General features: G+C 38.5%; 1 protein-coding gene across 2 annotated transcripts in view; it reads left to right on the top strand.

The window, feature by feature from the left end:
• Positions 1 to 2,619: 2,619 nt before the first annotated feature.
• Positions 2,620 to 21,311, top strand: part of LOC127790520 (uncharacterized) — a 99,003-nt gene continuing 80,311 nt past the window's right edge. For both annotated transcript variants that reach the window (XM_052320069.1, XM_052320068.1), the window contains exons 1-5: positions 2,620 to 2,780; positions 3,910 to 4,118; positions 4,333 to 4,461; positions 4,601 to 4,808; positions 19,134 to 19,280. In XM_052320069.1, the coding sequence (XP_052176029.1) occupies positions 3,921 to 4,118; positions 4,333 to 4,461; positions 4,601 to 4,808; positions 19,134 to 19,280 (682 nt within the window). In that variant the 5' untranslated portion in view covers positions 2,620 to 2,780; positions 3,910 to 3,920. The remainder of the gene's footprint in view (positions 2,781 to 3,909; positions 4,119 to 4,332; positions 4,462 to 4,600; positions 4,809 to 19,133; positions 19,281 to 21,311) is intronic.

The following is a 21,311-nucleotide window of genomic DNA, read 5'->3' as shown; positions in this document are numbered from 1 at the left end:
CCTCCATTCTAATCACGGCTCGCCTCTTATTCACTGATTGTTTCTTCCTAATTTCTTATTATTGTGGCTACTCATCTTTTGTGATTTGATTCCTTCTGTGATTTGATTTTGTTTTGTTTTGTTTTATTTGAATATTAAACTGAATATGTAATATAATTTTTTTGTATTGATTTTTCTTTTTAATGATATTTCTAAGATTTTGAATTCTTTCTATGATAAACCAATGTTATGTTATTTTGTAATTTATAATTCTTTTCTTCAGTATCTCATGTTGTGGGTAATCAAAATCTCGAAATTAACATCAGTCAAAAATAAATTTATCATGGAACTAATAGTTGAACCAAATAAAAAATTATTTTAGAAAGCACTTTGCAACTTTAATGTATTACATATGATTAGATTATCAATTATTTCTTGTATTATAGTTTAAAGTTTTTGAATCAAATTTACAATTTACTAATAAATGTTTACAATTTACTTTGAATCAAATTTATTGAATAAAATATTATAAAATATTTTTTTTCAAAATTTCAAAGTAAATACGTTTTTTTAGTTTTCTATTTTGAGAAACAATTTTTTAGAATGATAAAAAGAACACATTTCAGTAATTTCAAAACAGACACTCAAAACATAAAATTGAAAATAAATTTAAAAATCAAAACTGAAAACTGAAATACGAAAAAATCACCACCTAAATTTTTTATGGTCCAAATATGCCTCTAAATTGTGCAAAATCACTCATTTAAACACTTAGTCAGCAAGTGATATTCACTTATTTTTCAACGTTGACGTGACAGTTTTTGGACATTTCCTCAACTCTTTCTTTCTCTCTAGTGTCTCCTTAACTCTCCTCTCTCCCCCCTGTATCTTCTCAACTCACACTCTCTTTGGCAAAGTCTCATCAGCTTCATTTCTCTCTTCGACAATGTCTTTATAGCTTTATCTCTTTATCCAGCATGGATACAAAGCTCTTACCGAAGCAACTAGAACAACTAAGCAAATGGGAAGGATTTGAAAAGGAATAGAAATAAGGAAAAGGCCAAAAGATAGAGTTGCTCGGACTCTACATATGGTTGATTATGAAGAATCATCGTTTTCCTCGTCCTCAGAATCAAGTGATGGTGAAAAGAGGAAAGGAGTTGAGAAAACGCTAGAGAGAGAGAAAGGGAGCTGAAGAGACACATAAGACATTGGAGAGAGAGGAGATGCAGCCATAGAGAGAGAAGAAGTTGATGAGACGTTGAAGAAAGAGAAAATGAGCTGAAAAGACATTAGAGAAAGATAAGATGTCAAAGAGAGAGAGAGAGAGAGAAAGAGAGAGTTGAGAAGACACTCGAAAACTGCCACTTTAATACGCGCGTGTATCACTTGTTGCCCAGATGTTTAAATTAGTGATTCTACATAGTTTTAGCACAGATTTATAACTACAAAAAATTTAGGGTTTCATAAGAAAAAAAAAGTAAAAGTTTATAGGCAAAAATATGCTTTTTAAGGGTGAATTTTATCCATTTTTCTTTGGATTAACTATTATTTGGGGACAAAGGGATAGGATTATCCCAAACACATTAGTACCTCTCCATATGATATTATCATGGTTAGAAGCCATGCCAAAGGCCCTATAACATGGTTATATATGTATATATATACACACCCTGTATTTGGGATATCATGTTAAGATAGATATAATTAATCTCAAAACTATTTTATTCTATCAAATTGGAATAAATTATCCCACATTTTCTAATATGATGATAATGTAATCCCACCAAATTGAAATGGGATAAAATTACCTCACTTCTCATAATAGAATAATTTAATCCTATTTTATTGGCATTAATTTTCTAGTCACAATAGACAATTTTGCTCCTCAAATATAAAAGTCATAGGAAATTTTCTCTATTTCAAACTCTCTTTACTCGTTGCTTATCTTCTCTCTCACTATTAGTGATTCTTTATTTAATTTGAGAGAGTTTCAATCACTCGAGACAAAACTATTAAATTGTTGAAAAACGTCTACCAATGGTTCACCATGGGAGATAAAGCTCCCACATCTAGGAGCCTCAGCTAATGCCAGGCACCATTGAAAACTGCCAAGCAATCATCATATCCTCTCACATTATCTTGATCTCACCAACTAGTGTTATTAGAAATATTTAATCTTAAGACGGGGTGCAGTCATTTAACTCTTGTCATTATTTATTCCACCAATAGCTTAATTTCATCTCTATTCAATTTAGATACTATGTTATCACAATTTCTAGATTAAGGTTAGGAGTGTAAGTCTTAGCCACTAATTGGCCACGATCACCATTAATGACCCTCCGTCATCAGCACGAGCATCAACCCTGCATACACCCACTAGGAGGATAATAACAATGCCCTTATTATTATGGCTTTTAACTATGCAGCCGGCAAGCTGACTGATTGCACAAAACATTAAAAAGAAATATCTATTGCGTGTAATATCTTCAACCGGTTGGGCCCAGCAGCCCAATGGATAAAAGCAAGCCGCAATGGTCCCCGCTTTTATAGCCCTGCTTTCCGTCGCTTATCCCATCTTCCAACTCACCTAACTCCGAACCTTCCTTTGCCTTGCTTCGCTCACCACGTGGCGTCCTCTCCAGCTTCGGACACTGGCTCGCCATCAGCCACACCTCTCCCCCCTTCTTTGTACGCTACTTTTTTTCTTCCTTCTCTCTCTCTCTCTCTCTCTCTCTCTCTCTGCTTGTTCTAGATGTGAGAATCGAATAAGTGAAATGATCAGGCGATTGTGATTTCAGGTTGATTTCCTCCGCGTACTTGTGCATATATATATTTGTTTGATTATTGATTACAGAGACTGTCTGGTTCGCTGTTGCTCCAGTATTTGTGAATAAGAAGCTTCAATTAATGAACTGATGCTTAGTTCTTGGTTTAAGTTGAGTTTTGACAGTTTCTGATTTTCGAGCCACCTGCCACAGTAAAAAGGACTAGAAAAACAAGCTTCGTATTTGGATATGTTTGTTTGGTTTTCATGTGTTGTTGTCAGTAGCTATTGGGAGGGTTGTCGACGGAGGAGACTCAGAACGATACGAAAGTGGAACATTCTACTTGAATCAATTGTTTTCTGCTGTAAATATGATGTCAATCTTCACTTAAATAGTGGAGAAATTTTTGTTTTTGGGTCTTGATGTGCCTTTTGGAGACGTATCTGCCCCTTATAGATATAACCACCGATCTTTGTTCCTTTTAAGCGTTGGTGGTTGTGTTTCTTCACAAACTAGATATAAAAAATTGGCGTAAGTATGTACGTTTTTATCATTTAAAATTTGATTAGTTAGCGGCTGATACATGTGCCGGATGGAAGTGATGAACATGATATGAACTACATTTTCTGATTAGCGTGTTCTGGGTCATGTTATTCACACACAAAGTCACACAAATGGTATCATATTTATGCAATTTTTAGTGTTAAAGTAGAGATTTTCCCCCTTGTTTTTTCGTATCATATTATGTGCTATTCTAAAATTATGTTCCTTATGGGCTATAACATCCAAGCATGCTTTCTTTTGCGTGGCAAATGCCCTGCATTGGCGTTAAATGGCGTCCAACAAGAATTGTGCTCAAACACCCATTTTATTCTTAGTTTTTTACGAAAGTAATGTTCAAATAAATAACCAAAAGAGCACATGGACTGTTTGTTGGTGTAGCTGAATTATGTAGAGTTGTACCTTAAACTTCAGCTTTGCAGTTTGGATATAGGCAGCTATTGGTATAGTTGTCTCTACTTTGTCATGTATGATTGTGTTCGTAGTTCAGAGACTGAAAACATTATATAAGCTATCCAAAGCATTGAGCTGCTTATTGGTGGTTCAACAGTGCATGCTACTTTTCTTTGTATATTTACTTTAAATCTATTTTGATTACAAGGTCATTACTAGATGGGTGGAGCTTGTTCTAGGAAGAGGGGCCAACCGGTCAATGAAGATGGTGTAAATAGAGCTGTTTCTGGAAGATATTGCAAAAGTGGGAGTTCTAAGTGGTTGGGAAACTCACTTTCTCGACTTTCTGCAGATAGTGAGAATGGAAAAGCCAGATGCCCATCTTTGATGGAATTATGCATTTACAAGATACGCGAGGTATATTGTTCTTGTAGGAAACATAGGAAAGAGTATCTTGATAAGAACCCTCTTAGTTTACTGCTAACAGCAGTTCTGGTAGCACCAAAGATTGAGTGTACGGGGACCATAATTTTGATACATGGGACTGTGGATATTGCCTCTTAGCTGTAACTGTTGTCTTTTTATCCGTGCATTGATTTTTTATTGTTGTTGCCTTCTTACCTTCTTACAGGATATTGATAAATATGGTACCTTTACCATCCTGCCAAGGGATATTAGTCAGCAGATCTTCAATGAACTAGTGCACTCAGAATGTCTCAATGAGGTTTTGCTTGAGGCTTTTCGTGATTGTGCTCTCCAGGTAAATCCCATTAAAAAGATTGCAAGTTGTTGCCAAACCACAAACTCATAAAACAATCTATAAGATTGGTTTTTTCTTTACTTTTTATTCGTACTTGGTGGTTAATGTTACTAATTGCTATATGCCTTTCAATTGATAGGATCTTGATTTGGGAGAATATCCAGGGTTGGAGGACAGTTGGATGGATGTCATCTCTTCACAGGGACCATCTTTACTTTCTTTGGATATTTCTGGTTCTGGTGTTAGAGACTCTGGGTTGACTTATCTCAAAAACTGCACAAACCTCCAGGAATTGAATTTTAACTACTGTGATTATATTTCAGACCACGGGCTACAACACATCAGTGGTACTCCAACCCCTCCCTTGAAAGACTTACGTTTGTCAAAGCTTTTCTAGAGTTTAGAAAAATCTGTTTCTTTGTATGTGTGGTGTGTTTTAGATAATATGTGAACTTTGTTGAATATGCACAAAAATATATCAACAAATTCTCTTGAGTTTTATGCAGGAAAAATTAAATCTGATAGCCTTGTTACTTGAAGAAGCAGTTCTATCAGACACAAATCTTGTAAAATAGCATTTAACTGTAGTCATATCTAGTTTGTTTAAACTTTTTATTTTCTTTCCTCCTTGATTTTATTTTTATTTTCATTTACTACTATTGCTAGTGACTAACTCTTCTAAGCTTCCTCATTTTTCCACAGCCTGATTGCTATTTTGTATATAATAGAATTTTCATATTTTAGATTATTGGCGAGCTTGAATCCTTGTAGTCAACCCCATCTAATGGTATTCAAGCTTCTTCTTGTTGTAATAGATTTTCATATTATGTTAATATAATTTCTTCACAGATTGTTGTAGTGTTCTTTCTTTTATTTTTTTCCTCGTTCGAGGCAACTTGATAGATTTTGGGAGATTTATGTGGTGGTTACTCACTCAGAGTAAAGGCTAAAGAACTAAGTATCCTTCTTAAAATGAATTGGGTTGAATTATGATCATGATCACCCTGGACAAGGAATAAAATGTTACATTTTTGTTTTGATTGTGTAGTTACATTCTCTTCCTTGCCCTCAAGCAAATCATTTTTGACCTAGAAAAAAGCACCAAGATCTTTTTAGTTTTATCCATTTATATACACTATATGTTCCATGGCGACTTCAAATTTTCCTTTCTTCTTTTTTGTGGATAAATGTTTTTCCATTTCTTTTATTTATGCTATTTAGTCTTGTAAGACATGGACGAAAAATACTTTGTATATTCATGTTGCAGAGGCACATTACACCAATATATATAGTCTAGATCCTAGGATTATACTTTAGGATATTCTACTTTTCATATTTATATAGTTGACTATCCTAACCCTTCTATATTTACAACATTGAATGCTCTAGATCTAGTTTCTATAACACTCCCCCTCAAGCTAGAGCATAGATGTTAATCATCCCCGCTTGTTACATAGATAGTCAATTCTACAACCATTCAATGTCTTTGTGAATATATCACCTAGTTGTTCACCTGTCTTGACATGACCAGTTGATATAATATTTTGTTGGATTTTTTCTCGGATGAAATTACAATCAACTTCAATGTGTTTGGTTCTCTCGTGGAAAATTGAATTTGATGCAATATGAAGAGCAACTTGATTATCCACCATAGCTTCATAGGTAGAGAATTATCCAATCCAGTTTCACTCATTAGCTGATGGATCCACATAAGTTCGCATGTTGATTGTGCCATTGCTCGATATTTTGATTTTGCACTAGATTGAGAGACTACATTTCACTTCTTAGTCTTACATGAATCCAAATTTCCACCAATGAAGTCACAATACCCCAATCAATCTCTTGTCAACCTTAGAAGAAGCCCAATTTGTGTATGTGAAGCATTCAACATTAGAGTGCCTGTATTTTTATATAAGATACCACGTCTTGGGGCCTTTTTTAGATAGCACAAAATCTGTTTTAAAGTAGTCCTATGAGTCATTTTAGGAGAGGACATAAATTGACTTATGATGCTGATAAGATAAGCAATATTTGGATGAGTCACAATTAGATAGTTCAGTTTACCAACCAACGTTCTATGTATTTCAACATTTTAAACAGCTCTGCCTCGTTGGCTGTAAGTTGCAGGTTTGTAATCATTGACGCACTACATGGTTTGACCCCCAACTTCCCTGTTTCTGTCAAAAGATCAAGGACATATTTATGTTGAGAGAGAAAGATACTTTTTTTGGATCTCATTACTTCAATTCCCAAGAAATATTTCAACTCTCCCAAATCTTTGGTCTTAAATCTCAATGGGATGAAGGACTTAAGAGCTACAATGCCCGAATTGTCACTCCCTATGATAAAAATATCATCAACGTATACGACTAATAATATTAATACCAGCCTTTGATTGTTGATAGAACACGGAATGATCACAAGAACTTTTTTCAATTCCAAACTCTTGAACAACTTCACTAAACTGCCCAAACCAAGCATGAGGATTTTGTTTTAGACCATATAGAGATTTTCAAAATTTACAGACCTTGCCTGGCTCCCCTTGAGCAACAAAGCCAAGTGGTTGCTCCATATAGACTTCCTCTTGTAGGTCACCACGAAGAAAAGTATTCTTGACATTGAATTGATAGGGGGACCAATCATTAGTAGTAGCCAGAGAGATAAACAAGCGAACATAAGCTAGTTTAGCCACTGGAGCAAATGTATCAAAATAATCAACACCATCAGTTTGAGCATACCTTTTTGCAACCAAACAGGTTTTAAGTTGAGCCATAGAATCGCTAGGATTAACTTTGACAATAAAGACCCATTTGCATCCACTAGTCATCTTCCTAGAAGCAGTGAACTAAAACGCGGCCTAGGCAGCCGCTGGCCGCCCCGACTGTGGCCTAATCGGCCACCTTAGGCGCCGGCCCGGCTAATCGGTACTGGGCAGCGCCTAGGCGGCCACCGTGGCCGCCTAGCCGCGTGAACGCCTGGCCGATTATGGCCGCGTGAAGCCTGGTCGATTGTTTTTTCCCCTTCTCTCTCGCGTGCACCACCACCGATTGTCTATTGCAGAGTCGCTGTCACCGTCGCCTCTCTCGTGCTCGCACGCCACCATCGTCTCTTGCAGTTGCAGAGTTGCCGTCGCTGCTTTCCATTCCTGTTAGCCTTGTCGTCGCACGCCGCCACTTCCTCCGGTATGTATCCATCTTCCTCCACCTCCACCAGCAGTAGCAAGCAGCAACGCAAGCTTGCTGCTCCTTGCTGCATGTTGCAGCAACGCAAGCTTGCGTGCTTGCTGCAGCAGCAAGCATCAAGCAGCAAGTTGCTGCTCTTTGCTGCAGCACCGAGCTTTAATATTTGCTCACATCCGAGTCGTCTCCTTGCTGCTCCTTGTTGCTGCCTTTGTTAATATTTTAAATATTTAATATTTACAAGCAAGTGTTGTTACATCATTTATTTTAATATTTGTTAATATATTTATAAAAAATAAAAAAAAACTCTAGGCAGCCCAGGCGCTAGGCGCCAGTCTGCCGCCTGACTAGCGCCTAGCGCCTTTTAGAACACTACCTACAAGGTAAAAGTGATAGGTTTGTATAGCAATGACACTAATATCCAAGAGGGGGGGTGAATTGGGTTGTTTTAAAAAGTTGATTGATCTTGAAAATCCTTTTGATGAAAAATGAGATTTTAGTGTAAATGAAGATTATTGAAATGCTTAGAACAATAAATGAAACAAAGAGTACAAGCAAAGAAGGGACACAATGATATATAATGGTTTGGCTTAAACCAAGCTTAATCCACTACCTTAACTCCTCACTAAGGATTTTTTAACCAATCCACTAAAAACCTCTTATATCTTCGGATAGTCCCTCTAGCAATAAGTTAGGATTTACAACCTCTTGCTTAGACAAGCAAGTCCTCTAGCACCGAGCTAGGTATTTCAACCCCTTGTTTCAATAAACAAGTCCTCTAGTATAACAAACTAGGAATTTTACAAAGTAATACAAGATAAGAGATGATCTGAGAGTAGACACTTTTAGTTACAAGATCTCTCAAAATAGATACAAGGCTTGAACAAAAAAATATAAATGATAATCAAAGCCTTTAGTGAGAAAAATAAATAAAACAATGAAGCACTTGAAGAATAAACACTTATAAGCTTGTAATGAACTCTCTTGGATGTCTTGAATCATCCATCTATCCTTTATTTATAGTGTATCTCGAGCCCATTCAAAAATATAGCCGTTGGTGGAAGGTGGAGCATCTTGAGCAAGTTGCCAAACTAGCCGTTAGAAGATTCTGGAACAAAAACGGTCGATAGTTTCAAAGAAATGGTCAACAGGTAGCTTAAAATTCAAACAACTATCAACATGTTAGCTAAAACGGTCGACAGTTTTCAAGAATTGTCGACAGCTTTCAAGAACTGTCGACAGCTTTGATACAGGGGCTGTCGACATTCAACAACCGAGTGCAATATTTGAAACGGTCGACAATTTAATAGAAACTATCGATAGTTTTATAAAAACAGTTAACATCTTAAAACAAACGGTCGATAGTTTGTCAAGACAAACACTAGGATTCAGATTACCATATAATTAATTTTGTGCGCATAAGTAAACAGGGAGCTCGCGGCTGGAGTGGTTCCATGCCCATACTTAAGTCTTGGGCTTGGCTAGTGACATGGGTTCGAGTAAATGGAGTAGCAATAATAGTTTTTTTTTAAAACTCTTTGAAAAATAACTTTTTGGAGCTTTTTTAATCAAATAAAAATCATAATATTTCAAATACAAATTTATCACATGATGAAATTAATTTTCATTTAATAATAATTGTTTTAATCAAATAAAAACATAATATTCCAAATGCCATTAAGAAATTTATCACAAGATATTTTGGCATTTGATTTAATTTTCATTCAACAATTTAAATAAAAACATAATATTTCAAAAGTCCTCAAAAAATCTATAACAAGATTTTTGACATTTAATTGTATGATGGAATTAATTTTTATTTTGGTGCTTAATAGAACATAAAAAAATAATTTAAAGCACCAAGATAATAAACATTAATAAAATAATTTCATCATTAAAATTCAATTGATTTTTATCATCAAAGTGATATCAAAGGTAAAACATCAATCTATCAAGAAAATATATTCTAGTTGGTCTTTTGCCTTCGAAAAATTTTAGTTTTTTTTGACCAATGATTCAAAACTAATATTTGAAAAATCATTTAGGAGATTTTATTATAATACTTGTTTGTGCAAATCTCCATGTATAAAAATAAAGAAAATTATAATTCATTTGATTTTCATTTTAACAAAGTACTTAAAATTGATTTTTGATTGAAAATCATGTATTTGACTCATAACTTATGGTTCAAAAACCAATTGTTGTTTTCATCATCAAAACCAATCACAAGAGTATAACATAAAAAAGAACTAGATCCCAAGTACCATTCTCATCCAAGGCCTGCATCTCATCCACCATAGCCGCACGCCAACTAGGGTGTGAAAGAGCTTCAAATAAACATATTGGAACCGAGATCAAATCTAAAGATGAAATAAAGCACTGAAGGGAGGAAGAAAAATGTGTGTAAGAAGTAAAGAAGATATAGGATGAGTACATTGATATTTACCTTTGCGAAGAGCGATGGGAAGGTTAAGGCTCAAATCTGGAGATGGAAGAATGGGGGTAGTCATGGTGGTAGGAGGATTCATAGACGAAGAAGAAGCTGATGAAGGGTGTGAAGCCGGAGCCTTTCGAGAATACACTTGAAGAATAGGCAGGTTAGGAGACACAAGTGGAGCAATGTGAGTGGTCACAATGTAGACTAAAATATCATCATTCTCATGGACATACTCATTTTCATTGGAGATAGGAAAGAATGGTGTGGTCTCAAAGAAGATTACATTGGCAAAGACCAAGTATCGTCCAAGAGTAGGAGAAAAACAACGATACTCTTTCTGAATACGAGAGTATTCAAGAAAAATGCACTTAAGAGATTTTGGATCCAACTTAGACAAGTGAGGATGAACATCATGGACAAAACAAGTGCAACCTAAGATACGAGGTTCAACAAGGAAGAGAGGTTGAGAAGGAAATAAGATAGAGTAGGGAATATCCCCCCAAGGACAGACGAAGGCATGCGATTAATCAAGAAGTAGGCAGTACAAACGGCATCAACCCAAAAAGATTTAGGAAATTTCATGTGGAAAAGAAGGCAGTACAAACGGCATCAACCCAAAAAGATTTAGGAACTTTCATGTGGAAAAGAAGAGCTCGGGCCTAGTTTCCAAGAGGTGTCTGTGTTTCCTTTCAGCAAACACTATTCTTGGGGTGGGGTATCAACACAAGATGATTCATGAAAAATGCCATGTTGTGATAGAAAAAGAGGTAAATGGAGTAAAAAGATATTCAATGGCATTATCAGTTATCACTACGTAAAACACGCACATTAGTATGAAATTGTGTTTGAATCTCAACTAGGAAAGAATGAAATAATGAGAATAATTTAGAGAGAGATTTCATTAAATGGAGTCAAGTAGCACGAGAATAATCGTCAACAAAGGTGACAAAATACCATTATCTAGACTTAGAATGTATTGGACATGGATCCCAAACATTAGAATGGATTAACATAAAAGTAGACGAAGTACATTAATTAATGCGAGGGAAATAAGACACAGTGATGTTTAGCAAATAGACATGACTCACATTCTAAATGAGATAAAGAAGAACAATGAGGAGACAGCTTCTTCAAAGTTGATAAGGAGGGATGTCCTAGACGACAGTGGAGATCAAGAGGAGAGAGGACATTGAGCAAGCGGCTAGTTGTGGAACTGATGGTGTAAAAGTACTATCTAGAAGATACAAGCCACCGACTCATACCTTTTATCAATAATCTTATTCGTCATAAGATCTTGAAAGACACAATGGGTAGGAAAAAATGAGACACAATAGTTAAGGATACAAGTAAGTTTACTGACAAAGAGTAAATTAAAAGAGAAATCAGGGAGGCATAAAACAGAGGACAATGAAAGAGATGGAGTAGGGTGGGTAAGCCCAGAGCCTACGACAAATGCAATGGACCCATTAGCTACATTTGGGAATGAAGTTTGAGAATCAAAGGATGAGAAAATACCTAGTTCTCGGTCATATGATCTGTAGCATCGAAATCAATGATCCATTTGGTAGAGGATAACATAAGGCATGTAGTAGGATTGCCTGAGGGATCACCAATGGCTGTCGGGGCATTGATAGATGATTTGGAGGACTGATATTGGATAAAATGAGCGTATTCATCAACAAAGGTTAGAACTGTTTGTTTATGAGGGTTCTTATCATGAGTAGCAATATGTCAGATTTTTTGATCTGACAAGCATAGTCGAGACTGGCGAGAGGAAAAGAGAGAGAGGATTTTGAGAGAATTTGGAGGGAAAAGAGGAGAGAAATTTAGGAGAGAAATGAATCAATGAGGAAACTGATTTCCTGATTTCATTCAACATTCTCAATAAGGCGCCCCTGATCAGTTTATATACTGATCAAGCTCAATTGGGCGCCAAAAGTCGTTGGGCTTCGCCCATGTGCACGAACAAGTGGCCATGTGCACTTACAAGTGGCTTCTGGGTGCGCTGGTTAGGCTTTATGCGATCTTGCATGCTGGGACATTCCCCTAGCTAAGCACAACGATTTATTTACATTCTAATAGCGCAATTATACTGTTGTCTCTACTAACAACTAGTTAGCGTAACAATCCCAGCCCCTTAAAATGTTTCTTGTCCGCAAGAAATATGTAGTAGGCTTGCCACATTGGGAAATTGCTGGAGAAGTTCTGATAAGTACTCCCAAGTATTGTTGTCGGAATGCAAGGAAGACCATTGAACTAACACCTGAATCATAGGAACGCCATTGTGGTGTGTCACTCGTCTGTCTACAATGGCCATGGGAACTGCCTCCGGAGGTATTTCTCTCACTATAGGAGGTAAGCTTGGGGTAGAGCTTTGGCTGCCTACTGATTTCTTCAGCAAGGATACATGAAAGACTGGATGTATTCTTGCTTCCGCAGGTAGTTTCAGTTTGTAGGCCACAATGCCGATTTTCTCTACAATTTTGAAAGGGCCATAAAACTTAGGATTCAACTTTGAAATGGGCTGTTTAGTTAATGCCTTGTAATGTTGCGGATTGAGCTTTAAGTAGACTTCATCCCCTACAAAAAATACTCGTTCGCTTCTCTTTCGATCAGCTTGTTGTTTCATTCGGTTACGTGCCTTGGCCAATTCATCTTTCACCATTCTTAATACTTCTTGTCTCTGTTGGAGGTAGGTTTCCACGGTGGCTATTGTTGTGTGACTTCCTAGGGCAGGGAGTAAATCTGGTTTGTAACCATAAAGGGCCTCGAATAGGGTCATCTTAAGTGAGCTGTGGAAGCTAGTGTTGTACCACCACTGCGCCATTGCCAACCATTTATGCCATCCTTTGGGCTGCACAAAACTGAAGCACCGTAGGTAACCTTCCAGGCATTGGTTAACGCGTTCGGTTTGGCCATCCGTTTCAAGTTGGTATGCTGTAGACATTAGGAGTTTGGTTCCAAGGCCTTTCATAAACTCTTTCCAAAACAGGCTGGTAAATATTTTGTCTCGGTCAGAGACAATTGATCTAGGAACATTGTGTAGCTTTACCACATTATTCAAGTAGATTCGAGCCACTTCCTGAGCTGAGAACGGATGGGTTAGGCCGATGAAGTGGCTAAATTTTGTGAATCTGTCTACAACTACTAAGATACAATCCTTCCCTTCCGATTTTGGTAGGCCTTCAATAAAATCCATAGTAACATTAGTCCAAGCGCGATCTGGAACTTCTAGAGGTTGAAGCAAGTCGGGATGGGCTACTGTTTCATGCTTGCATCGTCTACAAACCTCACAACTCAAGACATATTCCCACACATACTTCCTTAGTTGCAGCCAGAAAAATAACTGTCTGACTTTGTGGTATGTGTTTTGGATACCCAAGTGTCCTCTGATGGGTGATCCATGCAACGCGTGAATTATCCTGTCCTTCAGTTCCTTACAATCACCGATCACTATCCTGCCTTTGTATCTTATCACTCCGTTAGTAAGTGAGTACCCTGGTTTGCTGGTAGTGTTCACAGTTAGCTGTTCTAGGAGATCCTTGGTCCATCCGTCCTCGTGGTAGCTGTCAGTAATTTCTTAGAACCAATCGGGTACCACTGTAGATATAGTTGCGGCCATCCCTTCTTCATGACGGCAGGATAATACATCTGCTGCAACATTTTCTTTTCCCTTCTTGTATTGGATCACATAGTCTAAGCCCATGAGTTTAGACATACCTTTTTCCTGTAACTGGTTGTGCAATCTTTGTTGTAAAATGTATTTCAAACTCTCATGATCTGTTTTGATTATAAACTTTCCTCCTTCCAAGTAGTGGCGCCACCTCTCTACTGTCATTAGCACTGCCATCAGCTCTTTCTCATAGATACTAAGGCCCTGATGTCTTGGGGCTAAGGCTTGGTTGAGAAAGGCCAAGGGTCTTCCATCTTGAGTCAATACCGCTCCTATGCCAGTGTTGCTTGCATCTGTTTCTAATGTAAAGGGCTTATCAAAATTAGGAAGCCCTAATGTAGGCATGCTGCTCAGGGCTGCTTTTAACTGCTCAAAGGCCTCTTCTACCTTAGTGTTCCATTGGAATCCATTTTTCTTTAACATGTCTATCAACGGTTTACTTATGGAGCCATAGTTCCTCACAAATTTCCGATAGTAACCAGTAAGCCCCAAAAAAACCCCTTAATATGTTTGCAGGTTTGGGCCAAGCCATAACGGCTTCAATCTTCTTCGGATCAGTTCCCACACCTGCTCTTGATATAATGTGTCCAAGATACTCGACTTGGGACTGTGCAAAGGCACATTTCGACCACTTGATACATAGCTGATTGAATCGCAAGATCTCGAATGTAGCCCTAAGGTGGCTAAGGTGTTGGTCAAAAGAGGGGCTATAGATTAGTATGTCATAAAAAAAAACCAGCACAAATTTTCTAAGGTAGGGTTCAAAAATCTGGTTCATAAGAGCTTGGAATGTAGCTGGGGCATTTATGAGGCCAAATGGCATTACAGTAAACTCAAAATGCCCACGATGTGTTCGGAAGGCTGTCTTGAAAGTGTTATCAGGATGGACTCTAATTTGGTGGTATCCAGTCCTTAAGTCTAGCTTAGTAAATATGGTTGCATGTTTGAGTTCATCAAGTAGATCATCAATGATGGGAATGGGAAACTTGTCCTTAATAGTGATGGCGTTAAGCTGTCTATAATCAACACAAAAACGCCAAGTTCCATATTTTTTTTTTACTAATAAGACAGGGGAAGCGAAAGGGCTGTGGCTTGGGCGGACAATGGATTGATCTAACATTTCCCTGACCATTTTCTCAATTTCGGATTTGAGTTTAGGTGGATACCGATAAGAACAGATGTTGACAGGTTCGGCTTGGGGTATGAGAGGTATAGTATGGTCCAAGGAACGTTTAGGAGGTAAAGTCTTAGGTTCTACGAAGAGATCTTGATATTTATTCAGCAATGAATCTAAAAGGGTCAGTTCGTGTACCTGTTGCGAAGACTTTGAGCTTACTGTTTGAAATTGCTCCCCTCGCTGATCGCTGGCCTCAATGGAAAATAGATGAGCCACTTGTCCCCACTTCTTTTTGAACATTCGTTGTAACTTCTTGCCCCTTATCAGCTTGCATGCTCCTACCTCCATGTGGCCTTGCAGAACCACTCTCTTCCCTTTTTTATCCAACGTTTCTTCCATGTTATTAAAATCAAAACTAATGGGACTCACTTCCCGCATCCAATCTACCCCCAACACAATATGGCAGCCCCCCAATCTGAGTAGTCTAAGATCAGCCTGGAATTCCTCCCCTTGCATCTCCCAGCAAAACCCCATGCAAGCTGATTTGCTGAGAACTTTATCTCCATTGGCTACCGTGACTAATAATGGCTGTGTCCTCGCTGTTGGCCACCCCATCCTTTTAGCTGTCGTTTCATCAATGAAACTGTGGGTACTCCCACTGTCGATTAACACCATGAGAAAACTATTGTGCACCTTCCCCTCTACCTTAATAACTTTGCTGTTAGCCACTCCTTTAATAGCGTGTAATGATATGACGCCACTGCCCTTGCCCTCTTCTTCTTCCATTGCTACCAACTCTTCTGTTTCGTCCCTTTCCTCTTCACCGTCCAACAACAACAATAGTTTCCTACACTGATGCCCTGGTGTGTATTTTTCTCCACACTTAAAACATAGTCCTGCTTTCCTCCTTTGCTCCAACAGCTGGTCTCTGCTCAACGTATTTAGAAGGGGTGTAGGTAATGCGGAATACCTGGTATTAGGACCCGTCCTCATTGCCTCTCTTCCTGGTGGTCTACCACCCTGATATACCATTCCTCCTTGGGCTCCTCTGATCTGTCCCTTTTGTTTCCTCAGCAACGCGTCAAACGTCATTTCCTGCAGGTAAGCCCCTTCCGTTGCCTCAGGAATTGTCTTGGGCCTAAGAACTTGTACTGCTGATCGAAGTTCCTCATTAAGTCCTCCTATGAATCTTGATACAAAATAATCTTCAGTGAGGTCGGGGTTCCAATTGAGCATTAAGAACTCGAGTTCTTCAAACTTCACTTGATAGTCCATCACTGAGCCTTCCTGCCTCAAGCAATTAAATTCCTGTACTATATCCAACCGTCCTCGTTCTCCGAATCTTTCGTTGAGGCCTTTGGTGAAGTCCTTCGAATTATAGTTCGCTCTTACCCTGGACCATCCTTGGAACCACACATCTCCTTCATTGTGAAGATATGCTACTGCCAAGGCCACCCTCTGATTCTCTAGTACTTGGTGAATCTCGAACAACTTCTCACACCTTCTCAACCACCATCGCGGTTTAGTACCTTCGAAGGTTGGAAGTTCCAGTTTAGGAATTGGAAATCCCTGCCACCGGTCTACTACCGGTTCATCACTTACCGTTGGCTCTTCTTCCGATTCGGTAATTTTCGCATGTCGGTGTGGCATACCAATTCCTTGTAGAATTGGTTCCGTTCGTTCTCTAGGTGGAAAATCAGGGAAGATCCTTACCTGTGGTTGATTTGCCAACATCAACATAAATTGTTGCAGCTGATCTCGCAACAAATTCCCTTGATCTCGAACTTCTTGCAATTCCTCTCGGATTTGCAAGCGCATATCCCCCCTGAGTCAATCAGCCAGAGTCTCCAGCTTCCTATCCACCGTCGATCCTATCCTTTCTTCCACTGTTTCAACTCTTCCTTGCATCTCTGATACTATTGCTGTTACCTGTTGAAGTTGCATCTCCATCTGACGCATCCTAGTACCATCTGCCATTGATCCGATCGCCTTCAAACAATCTGGCCCAGAGCTTGCTCTGATACCAATTTCTCAGATTTTTTGATCTAACAAGCGTAGTCGAGACTGGCGAGAGGAAATGAGAGAGAGGATTTGAGAGAATTTGGAGGGAAAAGAGAAGAGAGAAATTTAGGAGAGAAATGAATCAAGGAGGAAACTGATTTCCTGATTTCATTCAACATTCTCAATAAGGCGCCCCTGATCAGTTTATATACTGATCACGCTCAATTAGGCGCCAAAAGCCGTTGGGCCTCGCCCATGTGCACGAACAAGTGGCCATGTGCACTTACAAGTGGCTTCTGCGTGCGTTGGTTACGCTTCACATGATCTTGCATGCTGGGACATTCCCCCAGCTAAGCACAACGATTTATTTACATTCTAATAGCGCAATTATACTGTTATCTCTACTAACAACTAGTTAGCGTAACACAATATTGGCAACAGACAGTTGTGAGGCTTTCCCATGAAGCTTCCAACAAGTGCGTTTAGTGTGACCAACTTCACCACAGTGATAACATGTAGGTCTGTTGCTAGTATTTGAACCATGACCCCCCATTTTCACTAGTATCACCATTATGCTTTCCTCTATGACCACCCTTTCCGCCACGATGTCCATTTGTGGTCCAGTTACTACAACTACAACTACAACTGACAAGGGCTGAATTGGTACCTGGAGGAGGATGAAAAATTTCGGCTTGTAGACATCATAAAGAGATGCAAGCTCTAGGCTGGACAAAATCTGCGTGCGGGCAGCATCAAACTCTGCTGGTAAGCCTGCCAAAAAACTCATATCAGCCATCTGTTCATGCTGGGATTGCTGCGTTTCTACATCAGTACTAAAGGGAAGAAGAGAATTCAACTCTTAATACACCAGTTTGAAATCCATAAAATATTCTGTAAGAGTCCTATCCTACTTTTCTGGGTGGTAAAACTCTTTACGTACATCATCGATGCGCGAAACATTACCTTTACCAGAGTATAGAAAGGTTAGGAATCCATAAGCTCCTTAACAAATTCACAATGGTTCACTAGGCCAATTACCTTGGTGTTGATAAGAGTTTTGGATCTGCAGAAATTTCTTGGCATCCTCACGCAGCCATACCTTCTTTGTAGCAGCATTAGAGGGCAGTTCATCAGTGAGATGGTCATCTCTTTCAATGCTGCGAAGATATACCTGAACAGTTTTGCTCCAGTCTAAATAGTTCCTACCATTAAGTTTGTGCTATGTGATTTTTGTTGTCATGCCTCCTTAGCACCCACTTGTTTGGTGGCATTAGTGGTGTTTGGTTCCTGGGCTGCTATCAAGGTCTCTACCCAACTGATTCAACCGGATCAGAAAATGAAAACACTACTACAGAAACGACACAAAACCTGGAACTGGCTGCCAAAAAATAACGATGCAACTGCAACTTGAAATATCGGGATTCAACAGGAATCTGGGGATGCAAAAGGGCTACTTCCGGTGAGTTGCAGTGTGGTCGGAGCAGGTCACTAGTGAGTCTGCAACACAGCGACAGTAAGCAGGAGGGTGACAGAAGCCGGAGAATGCAGGAGGCTGGAGTAGAAGCTGCCACATGCAGCAGCCGCACACAGCAGTCACTCGGAGCAGAAACAGCCGCAAGGCAGAAGCAACAAGGTGCAAAGAAGGCGGATGATCTGCGGTTGGTTCTGGATCTCGCGACCGGATCTAGGGCATGACAAGGCTGCTTTGACTTTGTGATCTAGGGCACGACAAGGCTCGTACAGGGCTACTTCAACTTCGCGATCTAGGGCACAACAGTGCTGCACCTCATGACTATCTTTGGGCGCGACTATGGCTGCTTCAACTTTGGCCCGATAGTTTTACTCAACTAGGGTAAAATACCTTACTCTGATACCATGTAAGAGATGGATGAAAAATACTCTGTATATTCATATTACAGAGGCACATTACACCAATATATACAGTTTAGATCCTAGGATTATACTTCAGGATATTCTACTTTCCACATTTACATAGTTGACTATCCGAAGCCTTCTGCATTTACAACATTGAATGCTCTAGATCCAGTTTCTATAACAAGTCTTTTGCCATGTTAAGCTCTTAGTTTAGGCTGATTTGTCTCTGAGCCAAATTAACTGTAGAATCATCTTTGCAGCTTTGTCTTTATGATTTTTCTTCTTTGTACATTGAATTTTAGACACTATGGATTGCAAAGAGAAGGTATTTGTGTCATACTTGGTGCATTTGGCTTAGTTTGTGTTCGTTTTTTTTTTGATTACCTGCAGGTCTCTCAAACTTGACAACTTTGAGCTTCAGAAGAAACAATCAGATTACTGCTCAAGGACTGAGTGTCTTTGCTGGCTTAAATAACTTGTTGAAGTTGGATTTAGAGAGATGTTCAGGGATCCATGGTGGACTTGTTCACCTCAAAGGTTTGTTCCTTCAGTTTACTCCACACCTAAATGTTAAAACTCCATTTCCATGCCTTCGGGATAAAACACAATGCTGCATTTGGGGTCATGGTATTTGAAACAGTATTGAACTTTCCAAACATGAGATAGCAATATTCCATATCTTCCTTAAACTTATTTGGTTGAAACCCAAATTGCTTTATAAATTCAAATTAAGTGAACAAGAGAGTTTTACATGCCACCCACTTCTAATGACATGGGATATCTATCATAGGGCAGTCAGCAGGTTTGTTAAGCCGTTGGTGAAACATGCTTGTCGTGCTAATTCTTTTGGACCACACTCTCAGCTGTTATTGCCTTCTCTTTTGAGTTTGTTTTTGGTTCTTTTCTTTATTTAAGAGAGTAAAAAAAATTAAAATGGGCCTCATTCTCTTTTACATACTCAATAAAATAGAGAATGTTCAATATATTGTTTGGAAAACTTGTTTCCATATTTCTTCATCTATATATTCCAGTTATGTAAAGTTCTAATATAGTTTAGTTTCTGTATACTCAGAAAACCCCAAACTAGAAGTGCTAAAATTTCTTTGGTTTAATAAAAGTGGAACTTGTGCTATATTAGCATGTGGAAAAGAAGCTTGCATATATGACAAACTATTTGGCCCAGACTTCACAGATTTGTTAAACTTGTTTTCATATTTCTTAATCTATATATTCCAGTTATGTAGAGTTGTAAATTTAGTTTGGTTTCCTATAGACTCAGAAAACCCCAAAATTGGAGTGCTAAAATTTCTTTGGTATTATAAAAGTGGAACTCGTGCTATATAGCATGTGCAAAAGAAGCGTGCATATATGACACACTATTTGGCCCAGACTTTACAGAACTGATAACGTGCATGGATATTGCGATGCTAAAACTTGGAATAATTTTGCGACAAGTGTTTGTTGATCTAAATTAGGAAAGGTGATATGTTTGGTAGATAATCTTTGCTTCCCAGAAGAAGGATTTTGACAGAACATATTGCATTCAAGTTTAATAGAACGAGGACACAAATTAGAGAAATATTAACTTAATGGGGCTCAAGGAAATATGTGAAACTGGTCGACTTGATGACCTGTACCCAATTTCTTCTGTTTGTTGGAATATGCATATGAGAACTGTAACTTTGGCTCAGTCCTCCTGGCTTTTTTTGGCATGAAGTTCTGTTCCCTTGTGTTCGCTCACATTTCATGCTTGGCAGTCTTAAATTTTCTACTAAACAAAGCTATAGCCATGGGCTGCTTAATGACTTGAGTAGATTATTTTGTATGTAAAAGAAGGGATTGGCCATTCCCTGTCAACTAATGTGAAGTTCGTGGGGTGTGTAATTTTGTGAGGAAGCATTGTAGTAGATCATTTTCCCAGGAATTGGTTAGTAGTCTATTTCAATTTGTATTTGAGTGCCAACTTGCACATTCAGTTACATTCTGTAATTGAATGGTTGATTAGTTTTATAAAAAAGGCCAATCCAGATTGTATTGGGATATTAGAAATAACAATCTTAGTACAGTTCTCTGTTTCTCTCTCTCTCTCTCTACATTCTTCTCACTCGTTTTGAATTTCTGCAATTCCAAATACCGAGAATCAAGACCTAGGTCTTGACATTTTTGGTATTAGAGCAGTTGATTATTGGATTGCTGGACTAGACAGCTCTTGGAATTACTGGATCGAGATCCATGGCAGACGGCACTCGCATGCAGTAGCTGGAGGCACAGGTTAATCAGGTTAATTCCTTGGTGAGTGACCTGCAAGCTCAAATGGAAACGCTGGAGACTGGATTGAGTAGGAATCAAGAAGGAATACAGTTGTTAGAAAAAAAATTGGATGCTTCGATGGAAGAACTTGCAAAGAGACTTGACGGATTTTTGCAAATGTTTTCTAAGATACCTCAGATGAGTATATCGGTGGACTTTCCGCCGAAAGAAAATGTAAATCCTATACTGGAAGGTAATGGACTTAACCCTAGATAGTCTAGATTACTTGTGATAAGAGGTTGAGAGAAAATATTGCAG

This window comes from Diospyros lotus, chromosome 14, assembly GCF_014633365.1.
Source record: "Diospyros lotus cultivar Yz01 chromosome 14, ASM1463336v1, whole genome shotgun sequence".
In the NCBI taxonomy this organism is placed as follows: Eukaryota; Viridiplantae; Streptophyta; class Magnoliopsida; order Ericales; family Ebenaceae; genus Diospyros; species Diospyros lotus.
Note: the sequence above shows the minus strand (reverse complement) of the source record. Positions and strands in the feature narration are given on the sequence as shown.